The sequence below is a fragment of the Pecten maximus genome, chromosome 6 (assembly GCF_902652985.1).
Source record: "Pecten maximus chromosome 6, xPecMax1.1, whole genome shotgun sequence".
Classification (NCBI taxonomy): Eukaryota; Metazoa; Mollusca; class Bivalvia; order Pectinida; family Pectinidae; genus Pecten; species Pecten maximus.
This window is the reverse complement of record NC_047020.1, coordinates 677,276-696,141: the sequence shown is the minus strand read 5'-3', so window position 1 is coordinate 696,141 and position 18,866 is coordinate 677,276. Positions and strand designations below refer to the sequence as shown.

The 18,866-nt window shown below is 35.3% G+C and overlaps 1 protein-coding gene across 3 annotated transcripts in view; it reads left to right on the top strand.

Moving 5' to 3' along the window:
* LOC117328672 (pregnancy zone protein-like) overlaps nt 1-18,866 on the top strand; it is a 57,570-nt gene that overhangs the window by 15,853 nt on the left and 22,851 nt on the right. The window contains exons 3-18 of one of the 3 annotated variants that reach the window (XM_033886119.1): nt 196-380; nt 2,776-2,955; nt 5,469-5,539; nt 8,269-8,394; nt 9,137-9,176; nt 9,368-9,452; nt 9,905-10,022; nt 12,435-12,659; nt 12,751-13,113; nt 13,756-13,854; nt 14,336-14,398; nt 14,863-15,054; nt 15,421-15,570; nt 15,946-16,059; nt 16,903-16,957; nt 18,392-18,578. In XM_033886119.1, the coding sequence (XP_033742010.1) occupies nt 196-380; nt 2,776-2,955; nt 5,469-5,539; nt 8,269-8,394; nt 9,137-9,176; nt 9,368-9,452; nt 9,905-10,022; nt 12,435-12,659; nt 12,751-13,113; nt 13,756-13,854; nt 14,336-14,398; nt 14,863-15,054; nt 15,421-15,570; nt 15,946-16,059; nt 16,903-16,957; nt 18,392-18,578 (2,253 nt within the window). Of the gene's footprint in view, nt 1-195; nt 381-463; nt 504-2,775; nt 2,956-5,468; nt 5,540-8,268; nt 8,395-9,136; nt 9,177-9,367; nt 9,453-9,904; nt 10,023-12,434; nt 12,660-12,750; nt 13,114-13,755; nt 13,855-14,335; nt 14,399-14,862; nt 15,055-15,420; nt 15,571-15,945; nt 16,060-16,902; nt 16,958-18,158; nt 18,355-18,391; nt 18,579-18,866 lie in introns of those variants that run through there. The other 2 variants (XM_033886117.1, XM_033886120.1) reach the window with 2 other exon arrangements.

Below are 18,866 nucleotides of genomic sequence, written 5' to 3'. Positions count from 1 at the left end.
CCTATTGTTAATTATATATCCCTATTGCTGATTATATATCCCCATTGTTAATAAGATATCCCTATTGTTAATTATATATCCCTATTGTTGATTTGATATCCCTATTGTTAATTTGATATTCCTATTGTTAACTTGATATCCCCTTTTGATATCCCTGAAGTAATTATAATATTACCTCGTTTTGTTTCCCTCCAGTTCCTATATCGTCACCATGCCTGAAACTATCCGCCCAAACCTGGATACCAGGGTTTATGTTCACATCCTGAAGTCGGACGGCCCAGTCGACGTCACGGTAACACTACAAAGGAGCGACCAAAACAATGTGACAGTAGCTCAGACCTCAAAACAAATCTTACCGACAAGTGATCCTAATAAAAATGGTAAGTTTACACCGAGGACATAAAACAAATTCTACCGACAAGTGATCCTAATAAAAATGGTAAGTTTAAACAGAGCACAGACCTCAAAACAAATCCTACCGACAAGTGATCCTAATAAAAACGGTAAGTTTGAACAGAAGTATCTCTTATTAAACAATCAATTCGATCAGATCTTCTTTGCTGTCATAAATTTGTTTATTTATTTGGAATGAATTGAAATGACGTTGATGTAAGATTTTTCTTATAATGGATATTTGTATATTTATATGTGGTTAAGAGAAAATAATTCGTAAGCTGATTTTAATTAGTAAACCAACTTTTTAATCATGCAAAGTCCTTGAAATTAACATACGCCACACTTGACATTGAAGGAAATTTTCAAACAGATGTTTGGTATCATAAGCATAATCTTGGCTGTGGAAAAATTTAACTTGATAGTTAAACTACACGGTTATGTATATATATTTATAAATGTTTCGAGCAACGTTTTACTCATTATAAAAAACACGAGAATCTAACTCTCTACAACAGTATACTGATTATAAAACATGAGAATCTAATAACTGTCTACAACGTTATACTGATTATAAAACACAAGAATCTAATAACTGTCTACAACGTTATACTGATTATAAAACATGAGAATCTAATAACTGTCTACAACGTTATACTGATTATAAAACATGAGAATCTAATAACTGTCTACAACGTTATACTGTTTATAAAACACGAGAATCTAATAACTGTCTACAACGTTATACTGATTATAAAACATGAGAATATAATAACTGTCTACAACGTTATACTGATTATAAAACACGAATCTAATAACTGTCTACAACGTTATACTGATTATAAAACATGAGAATATAATAACTGCTTACAACATTATACTGATTATAAAACCTGAGAATGTAATAATTGCCTACAATAGTCATGAGTTAGAACACTGACCATATAGAACATCCAGATAACTGAGACTGATCGCCAACGTTTGATCATACCATATATGGATTTAACTAACAGATACTGACGATTTGTAAGATACAAAACTGTCTCTGGCACTAAACGAATAAAACAAAAAGGTATGTTAGCTTGTGCAAATAGATTAGCACGGATTCCACTATAAATAGTTACTTAGTATACTACCTACAAAAAAGAAGAGTACAAAAGGATGTAGAACACAAATACAAAGCATTCAGTGCAATAACATAATAAACATTACATATGTATACTTTATATGTATGGATTTGCATATAAAGTGTAAACTCAATAGAGAATAATAGAGTAAAATAGATTAACACTTGATAATGATATATTGATAAGTGATACATAATACTAATAAATAACTATGTAGGCAACCAAAGTATCGATGTATTTGTAATAACATTCAATACAGGTATTTCTATATGTATATAAACATGTTGTAGTATACAGACCACGACTGCAGTGGATACATTTGTGGGTCTGTGTCCGACATCCTCACCTGCGATGTGATCAATTTCGTTTTCTAACAAAGGAGTTATTATACCATCCAGTCGTTATCATATATAAACATCCCAGTCATAGTTGGGATAAATGGCTACGGTAGTGACGTAGAATTTTAGATGTTTAATGTCCGGGGTTGTTTTCTGTCTTTAAACATCTCTAGATTCTAAGTTTATTCCTTTGTTTGGGTTTATCTTCCCAAAGCTTCGTCCACCACATTTGTTGTGATTGGCATCAATTCTTCGCGTCTTTCCTTTGATAATGCACTATTTGTTAGCATGAGACTGTATGTCCACGCTCTCTACATTCTGAGTGTTGATTCTTTATATGAACATACCAAGTGAATAGAACAAACATTTGACCATGAAAACACTAGGAATACAGTATGAAAACATCATTTCACGTGCTAATGTTTCCACAAAATACATCAGTTCAATAACGCAGGAAAAATAGTCTCCGTTTCATTTCCGTAAGTTGTGTTTTTTGCCATCTAATTAACATGAAACAAATCTAATTTAACACGAATTAAAACCGACTGGAGACTTCGGAAGTACACAGGGAAACGATGGTGTATTTCCTAGATCATCGGCTTTTTGCATTCTCCTTATATAGCTATCAAATGTTTAAACAACTTAAAAAAAATACTGTTGTCTAATGCTCACCACGGGATATGCAGATAACTACTGTTATTTATAGCCGCAATGAAAATGAAAAATATCAAGTCATTATCTATTGAAGATTTTCGACTGTGTCCGTGTTTTAATGTGTTGACTTAGGACTGTGTCCGTGCTTTTGTGCGTTAAGTTAAGACTGTGTCCGTCTTTTCTTTTGTTCCACTGTTGTAATATTATTTTGAGTGTATAACACAATTAATAATTACATTTTGGTGTATTTTGGTTGTTTTAAGGCGTATCTACCTTAATTGATGTCCGGGTACCCAGCCATCTGACAGAGGGAAAGTATGGCATGAAGGTTGAGGGAACTGGTGGTCTTACATTCGCTAATTGGACCGAACTTAAATTTGACAAGAAGAGTTCCTCCATTTTGGTCCAGACCGACAGAGCAATGTACAAACCTGGACAAACAGGCAAGTATTTTGAGTTTTCTGTCAAATGATACATACCAGAATATATCATAGCTAGACAGAATAACCAAAATATCCAAATCGATTTAAATATCAATATAATAAAGTTAGAGTTACATGAGAGTTAGATATAGGTACATCCTTGTAGAATATTTCTTGTTAAACTGATAATTAGAACAGGTGCTGTCTCAGCAAGCATTGTGTGTCAGAGTCATATCAATTAGGTATGTTAATTACGTGTCGCTACAAAGTGTACCGCGGCTAGGATGACAAGTGGTGTAGAACATGTACACCTCCGGCTATCATAAATCACCCCAGCAACAGGTATATCTATCATAACAGTCAGAAATTGGTAACTGTATAAAAAAATGATTCGCTCGCACAAATCTATCAAGATATATCCTAAATCAGTAACTGATCAGGTATTCAAATGTGACTTTTTCACATGAATGTGTCCTCTCATACACAGGGACACATAAATAATCGACATGTTGCTCAGAAAATAGTCGCCCATACCATCAACAGTAAACGCAATCATAATGTGTCAGCTATACCATGAACAGTAAACGCAATCATAATGTGTCAGCTTTACCATGAAGAGTAAACGCAATCATAATGTGTCAGCTTTACCATGAACAGTAAACGCAATCATAATGTGTCAGCTTTAAAACCACTAGCTATACAATAACCAAGAATGTAGCACTTAATTCTTGATGAATGAAAAAAACATTCCATACACTTTACAAACCTAGCTATTACATCATATCTTATTACATATGAGTCTTAACGAGGTTATAACATTGGGTCCTATAACAACAACAACATCTAACTGTAGTTACTAGGTTATAACATTGGGTCCTATAACAACAACACCTCTAACTGTAGTTACTAGGTTATAACATTGGGTCCTATAACAACATCTCTCTAACTGTAGTTACTAGGTTATAAAATTGGGTCCTATAACAACAACATCTCTAACTGTAGTTACTAGGTTATAACATTGGGTCCTATAACAACAACACCTCTAACTGTAGATACTAGGTTATAACATTGGGTCCTATAACCACAACAACACCTCTAACTGTAGTTACTAGGTTATAACATTGGTCCTATAACCACAACACCTCTAACTGTAGTTACTAGGTTATAACATTGGTCCTATAACCACAACAACACCTCTAACTGTAGTTACTAGGTTATAACATTGGGTCCTATAACAACAACATCTCTAACTGTAGTTACTAGGTTATAACATTGGGTACTATAACAACACCCCTCTAACTGTAGTTACTAGGTTATAACATTGGGTACTATAACAACACCCCTCTAACTGTAGTTACTAGGTTATAACATTGGGTCCTATAACAACAACATCTCTAACTGTAGTTACTAGGTTATAACATTGGGTCCTATAACAACAACAACATCTAACTGTAGTTACTAGGTTATAACATTGGGTCCTATAACAACATCTCTAACTGTAGTTACTGGGTTATAACATTGGGTACTATAACAACACACCTCTAACTGTAGTTACTAGGTTATAACTTTGGGTCCTATAACAACAACACCTCTAACTGTTGTTACTAGGTTATAACATTGGGTCCTATAACAACACCTCTAACTGTAGTTACTAGGTTATAACATTGGGTCCTATAACAACAACACATCTAACTGTAGTTACTAGGTTATAACATTGGGTCCTATAACAACAACACCTCTAACTGTAGTTACTAGGTTATAACATTGGGTCCTATAACAACAACACCTCTAACTGTAGTTACTAGGTTATAACATTGGGTCCTATAACAACAACACATTTAACTGTAGTTACTAGGTTATAACATTGGGTCCTATAACAACAACACATCTAACTGTAGTTACTAGGTTATAACATTGGGTCCTATAACAACAACACCTCTAACTGTAGTTACTAGGTCATAACATTGGGTACTATAACAACAACACCTCTCTAACTGTAGTAACTAGGTTATAACATTGGGTACTATAACAACAACACCTCTAACTGTAATTACTAGGTTATAACATTGGGTCCTTTAACAACAACACATCTAACTGTAGTTACTAGGTTATAACATTGGGTCCTATAACAACAACATATCTAACTGTAGTTACTAGGTTATAACATTGGGTCCTATAACAACAACACATCTAACTGTAGTTACTAGGTTATAACATTGGGTCCTATAACAACAACATCTCTAACTGTAGTTACTAGGTTATAACATTGGGTCCTATAACAACACATCTAACTGTAGTTACTGGGTGATAACATTGGGTCCTATAGCAACATCTCTAACTGTAGTTACTAGGTTATACCATTGGGTCCTATAACAACATCTCTAGTGATAGTAACTCGGTTATAGCATTAGGCTTATTTCTTTGGTATATAGAATAAGTCCTGCAGGCCATGTTGTTTGCGTTATTATTCAGTGTTACGATGTTAGTTTTATCCATCACAACAGCTTTATCATACACCTCTTTGCTTTTTCTAGTGCGCTTTCGAATATTTGGGATGCTACCAGACTTGACAGTGTTAGACAAGCCTATTGATGTGTCGATCGTTGTAAGTATATATATACGAAGTAGTTTGCAGTTGTTTTGTTATATTATATTATTTTTTATGATTTGTAATAGATTGCAAATTTTTATACATTTTCGAATTTGTCAGCTTTCCATATTAATTAGAGGCATTGCTAAGTAGGTCATATCCTTACACCACACCTGACATTGTGGAAAGGCACACGTTGATACACGCTAAAGCTCGTGTTTTTGTAACTTTTGAAAAATAACTTTTGAAGAATAACAACAACAACAACAACCAATCGTTGTGTAACCTCTATATATCAATGCTATATATGTCACAGGGTTCTGTATCAGATTATCACTGTATATAGACATATGTCACAGGGTTCTGTATCATATTATCACTGTATATAGACATATGTCACAGGGTTCTGTATCAGATTATCACTGTATATAGACATATGTCACAGGGTTCTGTGTCAGTTTATCACTGTATACATATGTCACAGGGATCTGTATCAGATAATCACTGTATATAGACATATATTTACATTCTGTGTTGCATTTGCCTATATGTCGTTAGTAAACCAAATTGTATTCATGAAACTGTATACTACAATTTACAGTGATTCGGTCAGTGTAGGAATACAGCTTCAGGTGTTGCAGGGTAAAAGAATGGTCCCCAGTTACATTCGGTCTAGAGAGCTTTCGAATGCTAGCATTTATCAACATAAACTACCACAAAAAAATAAGCAACGCAAGTTATTAGAGTAAAATTAATAATAGAAAAAATGAAGTCGACCGACTCGACACAAAATTATTATAAGCTCTATTCTTGATCTATAGGAAGTAATCAAATTGTCAATGTCGTCACACAGGGGCTCGTTTTCGAATTGTCAGAAATGCTAGACACGACAAAATTTAAAGTCCAGCATTTATAAAAAAAAAAATCTATCGACATGGTTTCTGGTTGTGTATGCATACTGAATTATATAAGATTATGTGGTTATTCACTTATGTCAAAGGCCTACCTTACTCCAAAATCGAGCCCCTGTGAAGTTGAACATCGTCTGCTAAGTTAGCGACACTGATGTGACCGGTTAGACTGGATTCTGTTTCGACCGAAATATCCTTGGAATCGTTTTTACCTACTGTCAAGACGACTTTCATTTAGAATTTAAAAGATGATATTCCTCTGAACATAACGTAAATCCAGCCGATAGAAATATAAGTGTTTCCGAGGAATCGAGCCTGTCCTGTGCAATACCCGTTCAACGCCGCATCACTTCTAAATGTTAACCGTATATCATTGCGCCGAAAAACGGCTTTATTTTTAAACAGTGGGTAATTATGTAATTTTGAACAATTTGAAGACATCTACAAACGTTAATCAAATAAAACATAAAGCCAAATTTGTGCGAAAAATATTTCATGTGATTGCTGTTAACAACGACATGAGGGACTCTATTATTCCTTCTGGAAATGTCGGCTGTTCCGGTATTTGAGCTCGATTACGTCAGTGATAGGGTAAGCGGCAAATTTAAACGCGTCTTAATCTACAGTAAATAAAATAAAATTATGAATGTAAATATAAGCATTGAACTGTTACCAAATGGTAGTATACAGTCGATATGAACACATTTTGGGTGACATGAATATTTCATGTCGCCCTAACGGGCGACATTCTATTTATCTGTCACCCAAATTGTATTCATATCGACTGTATACTACCATTTGGTAACAGTTCAATGCTTAAATGTCACAGGGATCTGTATCAAATTATCACTGTATACAGACATGTCACAGGGGTCTGTATCAGATTATCACTGTATACATATGTCACATGGTTCTGTATCAGATTATCACTGTATATAGACATATGTCACAGGGTTCTGTTTAAGATTATAACTGTATACAGACATATGTCACAGGGTTCTGTGTCAGATTATCACTGTATATAGACATATGTCACAGGGATATGTATCAGATTATCACTGTATATAGACATATGTCACTGGGATCTGTATTATATTATCACTGTATATAGACATACGTCACAGGGTTCTGTGTCAGATTATCACTGTATGCATATGTCACAGGGTTCTGTTTAAGATTATCGCTGTATATAGCTTTGAGGTGAAGACATGGTCATATCGAGTACATCTCGGGACAGAGCTAAGAATTTGTATAAAGCAAATTACAATTACTGTCTTTAAACCGTTTAGCATTAAACACTAAATAGTAATGATCTAACATATGGTCAAAATGTATTATGTTGAATGCAATTTTTTTATGAAATGGGCCTACAGCGGGCCTTACCAATTCATAATTTTGCTTTAGATCTGTTCTTAAAGCGACACTATCAGCTTTGAACCATGGAATTGTCATATCATGATTGTTCTGAATACATATGAACGCTTTTCTGCATTAACGAAGGTTTACGATATCAGGTACAACCGGATATTAAATTAATTATTTAACATTACGCATTTAATATTTAGCATTACGCATTTAATATTACACTTTTAATATTTAGCATTACACTTTTAATATTTAGCATTACACGTTTAATATTAAGCATTACACTTTTAATATTAAGCACTACACTTTTAATATTTAGCATTACACTTTTAATATTTAGCATTACACTTTTAATATTTAGCATTACACTTTAATATTTAGCATTACACTTTTAGCATAATACATGTCGGACCTGCTTTTAATTGATCGACATCTCTGATTCTCTTCTCACTTTATCTCGTGTTATAGGATCCCAATAGGAACAAGATACAGCAATGGAAGGGTTTATCTGACCCTAGTGGCGTCATCACAGATTCCATGGTGATGTCAGATCATCCTGTATTGGGTGACTGGGTGATCAAGGTCAACCAAGGGGTCAGTATTACCATTATGTTAGGTCACTTTAATCTATAACTGACCTGTAGGCCATTCAACATATGAAGGATAACATAAATATAATGTTGATAAGTCATTACACTGTTTGTCATTATATCTGTTGATGTAATATATGAAAGTGACCTGTTTCAACAGTTGCTGGGGTAAGGGTTAGGTGCTAGGGGTAAGGGGGTAGGGTTAATGATTAAGGGTTAGGGTTAGGGGTTTGGGGGAAAGCATTTTGTTTGGGTTAGGGGTTAGGGTTAGGGTAAAGGCTATGGTTAGGGGTTAGGGTTAGGGCAAAAGTTAGGGTAAGGGTAAATGTTTAGGGTTAGGGTAAATGTTTAGGGTTAGGGTAAATGTTTAGGGTTAGGGTTAGGGTAAATACTTTGGTTTGGGTTAGGTTAGGGTTAGGGCAAAAGTTAGGGTAAGGGTAAATGTTTAGGGTTAGGGTAGATGTTTAGGGTTAGGGTTAGGGTAAATACTTTGGTTTGGGTTAGGTTAGGGTTAGGGTAAGGGTTAGAGTTAGGGTTATGACAAGGGGTTAGTTAGGATTAGGATAATTGTTAGGATTTAAGGTAAGGACAAAGGTTTTAGTAAAAGTAAGGGTTTAGGGTTATGTAATAGCTAAATATGAATTTATTTTGAATACGTGTGATACCGATGACATATTTCATCAAAAGAAAAAGACAAATGTACCCGAAGCGATATTTCCTACTTTACATTATTGTTTTAATTACAGGCTGAAAGCAGGGAAAAGACGTTTACTGTAGCGGAATATGGTAGGTTTTCATGTATCACCTCATAGATAATTTATGTATATTATCTCTTGGATAATTTGTGCTTTTTCAATCCATTTTTGCGTAACATATCTTTTAATCAGTTTTCTTCTGCAAAAAGTGGTCTATATTAAGGATATATCAGTACATATGATTATTGATTTGTGTTACATCGTATGTCGCCATGTTTCCAGTGTTACCAAAGTTTGAGGTGAAAGTCATCCTTCCGCCATTTGGAGTGACAACTGACAACACTATAACAGTGAAAATATCTGCAATGTATGTACAACAATTGAATTTGTAAAAACTATCATAAGACTTAATATGATGCAAAATAAAGTAAGCTTAACAAATTTGTCCATTATATTAAATTGTTTATATGTACGTATTGTTCGCTCTCATAAGTAAAGTGTATTTTGGTGTTCATGACTGTTCAACCTCCTGTGTTCGAGCGTGATTAAAATGTCGCTTCGGCACCATCATTATAAAAAATATCACTTTTTAATGTCTCGTTAACTTACAAAGATTCCAATAGACTTTGAGTGGTTTGCTTGTTAAATTTAGCGGAGTAATAATCACATACGTATTTATAGATCTATTATCGTTTTGGTGTAGATTCTATGAAGCGTGACACGCGAGTTTTATATTTTCATATATATTAATATCATATATATTGATACATATGTATATTCTAGCAATCACTTTTTTAATATATTCTTACATTTTATCAGGTATACATTCGGAAAACCGGTGAGCGGTTCCGGTGTATTCAGGATAAAAAGGAAATATGCAAGTTGGTGGTTACAGAGAAATAAGGATTACGTAGAAGGCATTGATCATCATTTCAAAGTAAGTATAATGATACTTACTAAAATATCATGACAGCAACATGAACTTCAGTTTCATGTCATCATCGAAATCATAGGGGGCATGAATGGCCAGGGCTTATACACCCTTTTCGGAATTTTGATAGAGTAATCACGATTTGTCCCTGCAAATTTCAAAACACATTGGGGTATTATCTTAGTTGTAAAACTGATATTTTTTACGGTGTTCACTACATCATGATACTGGTCTAACGTATCTCTTAAGATGATGTGTCCAAATTATTTTACTCCACATAATGAATAAGTCAATGGGCTTATTCAACCTTAAGTTTTATTTTTTTTAATTATCGTGGTAACTGGTAATTATAAACAACTTTTCCGATATAGGACTCTTCAGTCATTTGTCCAGTTGTATTCAGCCTTTGCCAAACGGTGTAAGTAAACAAAGCCTATGATTTGACTCTTTAGGTGTTTTCGAAACTATTACCATGTCAGCGCAATCCTGACTTCTGTTTGATCAAAATTTAGATATTGGCTGATTTTAACCAAATTTGTTATACAGAGGTATTAGGGATGCTGAACATCACTGTTTGGGTTTTGTCGCCATGACAACCAAGCTGACGCACGAAATTGCTTTGATTGGAGGAAAATCAATTATTTGCCAATTCTGACCAAATTTGGTGCGCTGGGATATTGGGGGATGCCAAACATTACTGTTCAGGCTTTGTTGCCATGACAACCATGCTGAAGACATAGTGGCCTCTTATTGGTTGAAATTTAGATACTGCTCTAATTCAACTAAATTTGATATTAAGGTGAATTAGGGATACCTAACAGAGTCCAATATATGTAGGTATGTGAGATAGGGAAATTCTACCCGAGGGCTTGCCGAGGTTCTGACTCCATAGTCTTTACCCGAGGGTAGATAGTCTCTATCCGTCATACCTAACATATGAAGGACTATTTTCCTCACACATTTTTCGTGAAATGCATGGGGGAAATCGCGGTGACCGACAATAAAACCAATTACATATTTGGAAAGACCAGACAAAAAGTACCTGCGGTAAACCATGAAAAATAAGCTGACTGTCAAAGTGTCAAGATAACAACAAATGGTTGTCAGAGGCTTTCCGGAAACTGCTGACTGCTGTTTGACATCACGTCATATTCCTCCGCCTATGCTTGCTTGCACAACAAACAATATTTAATCTTCCGCTGTAAAACTGAATTCTTGACAAATAGTAACAATATGACTGAATTTATAGGTCAGTGATCACAATTAGTAATTAGTGTTCAAACGACACATAGAAAAAAAATGATATAGTGCATTTGTGAAAGTTACTATAACAAACAGAGGCATATTCCCAGTGACGTCACACAATTAAAAAGTAGTCCCGGATCTGAGGTCACTCGGTGCACCTATGTGGGATAGAGATTCCTCTTGTACCGGGATGAGATTTTCTTATCTCACCCCAGGGAAAAGACAAGCTACACGTGCTCTTTGAACATGCTCTTGTCCTCGATAGGGTGACGTCACTATGACATCACCCGGAACGTTTGAGTGTTAATATCAGTATTATTCACAAAATAAATTAAAATAAGTATGAATTATCAGAGTTAACTGAGTGTTTGGTGTCCTTTTGGACAAGCTTATCGGAATTATGTTTTGTATGAAATCAACATAGTAAGGTGTAAAGCGTCTGCTGCAGCCTTATCACAACAGTCATCCGCCGTCCACGTGTTGTTGTTTACATACGTTTAGATTTGGTTCACACTTTGATCGGAAAACAGGGTAAGAGGAAAATAATCATTCATCCCTTTTGGGGATGAGATAGGGGGATCTGAACCCTCGGAGGGAGATTGTTAAATTCCAAAACACTCGACAAGCCTCGTGTTTGGGAATTTAACAATCTCCCCCTCGGGTTGAGATCCCCCATCTCACCCCAAAAGAGGTGAAAGATTCTATTAATCCCACATGGGTGTTCCACATGGGACAAATAAATCTTACATATGCGAAGATGTGAGAAAAATAAATATTGGCCTCTAATTGGTAAGGAGTTTTGGTATGACAAGGGAATGGTACATATCGAAGGAATATCAAGGTTATACAAGTTATGTACATAATATATTGAATTAACTGGGACTGAAATAAACTAGTTGATGTATAAACAACATCTGTGGGGGTATTCGTTATCCTCAGGATGACAGTTCTAGTTGGTGCATGCAAAGTAAAACGGTTGGATCTTTTTCTTCTTTTTAATGATAAATATCATTCGTTCTGTATAATAAATCGGAGACCGCGCAATATATCAAAAAGACAGAAAATGTATCGTTATTGTTTCCAAATGTGAGAATTGATCGACATTAACCAGAGTACAATGTATGTTATTTCTCTCTTCCATTAGGTAAGTATGTATATATGTCTATATTTCAGATAAATGGGGACTACGAGACGAAGATAGCCCTGAGTGAGATCCGAAAGATTGACTCTAGTCTGGCATGGACAGACTTTATAGTGCAGGCTAATGTTACCGAAGGTATAACAGGCTTACGTATGAACGACAGTGAGGAAATTATGTTCTACAACAGTCCGGACAAAATCAAGTTCGCAGATTCCATCCCTAGTACCTTCAAACCAGGCCTCAAGTACACTGCCATTGTGAGTAGGACTGATTCACTGTTAATATCCTTTGTTTAGTAATGTTCCCCACGTCTTTGTATTGTTTATGCCGCGTGTTCCTTGTTTACAGTTGAGGGTAACACAGAAAGATGACAGTCCTATCCCCAATACTTTGACACGTGTTAATGTGTCTGTCAGCTACCAATTTAAGCTTCCGCCAGTAACCACCACTCCAACCCCATCCACGACGACAACTTCAACTCTACCGCCATCATCACCTCCTATTGATATCGATATAAATGCCACAGAGACGTTGAATCTTACCCGCCTCCCCGAGCCAGAATTAATGGATGTGTGGCCACCATTTGAACGCCACATCTACCCGCGTTACGAAACAGTCAACGACGAGCTCCGTTCTTTCGACGTCCCTGCAGATGGACTTATCGACTTTGATATTTTGGTACCCGACAACGCTACGTCCGTCAGTATCGTCGTAAGTATGCTACGCCTGTCCGGGTTTACCTTCTCGTAAAGATCGAGAGTTGCATGTAGTTATATAACATATATGTTTCTAAATTTCGTACAACCGAACCATAAGGACCTTGTGCAATTATAATTACAACACAGGAGTTCGGCCTTGGTTAATATTTTATGTTAATATATCACCATATTGACATCACCAAATATTCTTAATTGATAAATACATGATATATCCGCCAATACTAAATGGCGGTATCCGAACACTCGTATATTCGCGAGTACCTATGATAAGTCAATCGACATATACCCCTTTCACGTCATGACGTCACAGGGCGTGGATTTAGACAAAAAGTGCCTATGTGGAGGTATACACTAACCTATGTACATTTTCCATTAGCGGCTGTAAATCTATTTTAGTTTAAAATTAGAATAAATTATACTCCAAGAAAACTTGATTTCTACTCAATAATGTTTTATAGATAGAAAATATTATTTGGGAATAAAGAGGTTATGCTTTTGACCGCTTTCCAAAATTAACAAACATGTCAGCTAGAGTCCTACTTATTAAGACAGACAATCACTCTGTCCGAAAGAAATTTAGTTCAAACATGTAATTTCATTTTCCCCGTATGCCATTTACTGTATATTTCTACAGGCCGAGTACAAGAAGGAAAAGGACTATAAAGACCTAAGTTTAAGTGAATCGCCGTCAAAGAGCTATGTGCAAGTCAGCCTCCTTACTGACAAGCTGAAGGTGAGAGATTACACTATCTGATTTGTATATTTTGGACGACATTTCTAAAATACACAGCCTACTATAAAGCAGTGCCTTTTTTCACTCTCCTCCATATACTGCTACCTTCATCCCCATGATTCAACACATTTTACCAACACAAATATTCTTGTAAACAGCTAGCCGTATTCTCCTTGTTCTTTTTTACGGGTATTCATGTAAATCTATATTTTTGTCCATATTTTTTAGTCGTTTAATCGATTTTGAGAATTTCATTACCATATCGATCTTCTCTATTATCATTTTCTTTATACATCCAGTATATATTTTGGAAATTTATTATATCTTCATAATTCTGATCCTTATTTCGATATTAATAAAACAATATTATTGTTATATATAAATACATAATTGAGAGACATACGGTGCCTAACAATTAATATCCACTTGTGTTTTGTACAGTGTACATTCACAATATTTGAAACCTGGTATTTATTTACAGCCAGGGACTGATGCGATATTTGAAGTAAAATCTACCCAGAGTGTCCCAGAGGTCCGATACCAGGTAAGGTTATTGCTGTGTTACTTCATATTATTTCATTAACCCATTTGAGTGTTAATTGTTCATATACGACTATGATATATGGATTACTCCTTTTTTCTCGATCTGATATAATTGTTCCGTATTAAGATATAATTGTTCCGTATTAAGCTATAATTGTTCCGTATTAAGATATAATTGTTCCAAATTAAGATATAATTGTTCCGTATTAAGATATAATTGTTCCGTATTAAGATATAATTGTTCAGTATTAAGATATCATTGTTCCATATTAAGATATAATTGTTCAGTATTAAGACATAATTGTTCAGTATTAAGATATAATTGTTCCGTATTAAGATATAATTGTTCAGTATTAAGATACATGTGTACCATTTCTGAGGACATTGTTGGTATGAACAAAATGTTGTGACATTTCTGGATTTAGATTTTCACTTTTTGTTTCATTGTTTATTTTTCATTTACAGATAATATCTAAAGGTATGGTATTGGACGCTGGTACTTTCGATATGCGACACCAAACTCAGGGTGAATTCCCTCTGATGATTACTCCTGACATGGCACCAAAAACGAGAATGATTGTACAATACGTCAGAGAGGACGGAGAAATTGTAGCTGACGGAATCACTTTTAAAGTTGATGGTGTCTTTAAAAATCCCGTAGGTATACTGGTTAAATGATGTAAATATGTTATTGTAAGGAAATGGTTATTATGATATGGGATTTATCTCCTCCGGTCTCAGTATTTTTTTTATTGATGTATATGGTTACTGCATACTTACTCCGTACTATTAATTTGTATGGTATTGAACTTATGTTTCGTTGAGTCAATTTGACAGCAGTCATTACAGTCAAAGGTCATGTGTTACGTGCGCTTGGAATCAACTACACGCGGTGTGTTAGATTATATATATTTAAATAAAACATTTCGCGACAAAGATTACCTTGTACATATCAATTTATTTCTCATGTACCGTTATGCTGTTTAAGGTCCTTCATTTTAATACTAAAATGATGTTTTCCAGGTTGCTATCAATTTCGATAGAAAATCCGCAAAACCAGGAGAATCCGTTCGTGTTGACCTGGAAGCCTCGCCGAATTCTCAAGTCAATGTACTAGCTGTGGATAAAAGCGTCCTTCTATTAAAAACCGGAAATGACATCACAGAGGATGAGGTATGTGTACATATACATGTGATAGAACAACTTAACGTGTCACCTAATTTCAAAAATGAAAACGAGAATTAATTAAAATTTTGTTCAGTTGTGTAATTTGGAGCATTTTGACAATATTAAGATACTGTAAGTTTTTATAAATCAGTCTGACAGAAACATTGGACGAAAGTGTGATCCTCGTCTAAACAATGATTCTGAATCTGATCTAAACCTTGTTAAAAGCGATGCTTTTCTTATCCACGTGCCCTTTTGTCCACCTGATCTAACACATAGCACATGGTCATGACATGTATAATCATCTGACATGAGCATAGTTGGTATTTGAACGTCAATCTCTCTAACAAAGAAACACATGTGCATTTTGTTGTTTTCTAGGTAACAACTGAACTGCAGTCCTATGATAACGCCGGGGGAGGCGTGTTCCCTATGTTCTGGATGTGGAGATGGCCTGTCTCCAGTGGAGGGCAGGATGCAGCTGATGTCTTTGATGTGAGAATAACAATACCTTTAGTTCCATTATATCGCCCCCCTCCTGTTGCTTTTTAAAAATCGTGCGCGCTGATGCTATACAACATTTATTAGACAAAAGGGAAACAAAGGCTAGCTTACCGTGTTTTGTCGAAGCTTGCTTCTCACTTAACCTAAAACGATACAAACCTGAACAGAAAAAAAAAACGAAATGCACCTGGTTTTTAACTTCAATCAGCTTTTAAAGTTACTATCCTCTTTCTCGTCAAGTCGTATGGTACCTTCAGGAAACATCCGAATTAAGGTGACGTGGGTTAAATAACATAGAATTGTCTTCTGACTCATAAGCCACAAGAACATAAATGTGATTGATTTAATGCTCAAATTAAAGTAGTTCGTATTCTTCTCATTTTGGACACGATTGTGTTGGAAAGAAGTTGATTTGTCTATGTAAATGGCCTCTTCGCCTCGAAGTAGGTTTGGTTACATAATATCAACACTTGACTGAGGGTAATCGGTGTTGAACACAGTTACCTGTATCTTAATACCTTAATATTTTAATACTTCCCGATCTAAATATCTAAATACCTCCCCATACCAAATATCTTGAATACCTCCCCATACTCAATATCTTAATACGTCCCCATACTAAATATCTTTATATATCCCCATACTAAATATCTTTATATATCCCCATACTAAATATCTTAATACGTCCCCATACTAAATATCTTAACATATCCCCATACTAAATATCTTAATACCTCCCCATACTTAATAGCGGGCTCGGCATATTGTACATTCCTTTTGTAAACTTTCAAAACCTCACGGACCACTTATATGTACCCATTTCTTTTCTTTCAGAACAACGGCATCACAGTCCTAACTGATGCTCTACTCTACAAGAAACCCGATGAATGTACGTATACAGAACCGGTGCTTTACTTTAAATAGAGCCAAATGTAATGTATACTACCAATGATAAATGTAAAAGAATTCGTCTGATTATTTGATAATTGACCCAACCTAGCCAATAACGAGGTAAGCAGGTTGACTGTATATACTGGGAGGTATCTCGGTGATACTATATTTTTATCTTTACAAGACAACAAATCAAATTACGTTACATAACTGATCAAAATCTTTAAAAAGTACCATTTGCTGGTTATTAAGAAAAGCAAGAAATTGTACGAGATTTGTCCCTGAAACATGAATGACAATAATCTACAGCTTTAGTACTCCATAAATGTTTGTGTTTTGTGTAATGTCTTAGTTATTACTGTTGCATGATGTTGTAATTATGTTCATCCTGATATAATAATTCATTAAAAATGGTTATGGATGAATATTATTTATGTGTGTGTTACATACATGCCAAAGCTGTGCTTCTGGGAATTTTTTACATTGAAGATCTAGCGAAAAAAAACTACATCGCAGAAGCGAAGTAAACGTTTAAATCGTCTTTTTCATATGCACTTGTTCGTAAAAGACACTCGTTAGTCATACACATTGCAAAATCTGCACACCGTCGTTTCTGTTTTTCACCTTGTGTGTTCGTCTGCTCTCATGCTACCGTATGTCGGTTAATACACGCGCTTAGTGACTTTCTGGTATTTAGTTGGAGAGTATAGCGCGTTCAACATGCCAGTCGATACTGACATCGGTCTGCAAACGTGTCTGTTTCTTTGTTGCGGATTAATTTATCTCTTAGTTAATGATTTAGTACGCATCCCTGTGATTTGAAGTGGGTAACATCAGTACATCTTTGTATGAACTCATATTACAATGCGGACATTGTCGCAGCGCAACGATTCCTTTTGTAAACCCAGCGCTTCCTGTTTGGTGTCTCGTCAATTGCAGTTGTTGTTGGTAGTCACGGCGACGTTTAGGCTTTGTTATTGTGTGCTGGTCGTGTTTTACAATGATGTGCACTGTTAATACATTAATGGAAGCATTGTTTCACTTAAATTTCCTGTCTTACATTTAAAAATCACTTATGGTGTTCTGGCTATTGCCAATAATTTTTTACCATAAAAAAAGTTTCTTAGAAATTATAAACATTCTTAGTAAGCATAGTTGAACATGCTTTGTTCTACGGAAGTTTTAATGCTTTCTGAAAGGGGACGTAGCGTACGATACCATGCCAATGATGGCCTTCGGAGCTATGGCAGTGATGGACTCGCCTGTAGATATGGATGTACGTGGAGCAACTATGGAGAAGGCCAATATCAAGCCGGAAGAATCAAAACTGGCAAAACCGGCGCGTGTTCGCAAGAAGTTTCCAGAAACATGGCTTTGGGAAAACGTTCAATTGGGGTACGTAATATATTATAACCACTATTTAATACTGTAGGGACCGGAAGAGGGCCAGTTATGTTCAACGCTAGGCCTATGAACATGGCAGGGGGTGGTCAGAGAGTGATGATGATGAGAAGCTCTTCTAGCGCTGCAAAACCCGCCACACCAACAAAGTTAGCTAAAGTGAAAAGAGTTAGGACAAAATTCCCAGAAACTTGGTTATGGGAGAGTGTTTCCTCTGGGTAAGTAAGTTAATGGAGAAAGAGCCAATTCTCTGTAGCTATTTGTGATGACCTTAACTATGCTATATTCTGGAACATTATTCTTCAGGTTGGTAAAGTAAATATGATAGAAGTTATATGAGATATTTAAGAGTGGGACGTTTTTCAATAACTACACTGTCAACTTCATCAGACTAATGACCAATGTGAATCGTACTAACACTGTCTTATTTAGTGTCCGAGATGGTAAAAAAAGCTGATTCGACTACAGTACATCATACCATCTCGTACATTTGTTTTATTCTATTT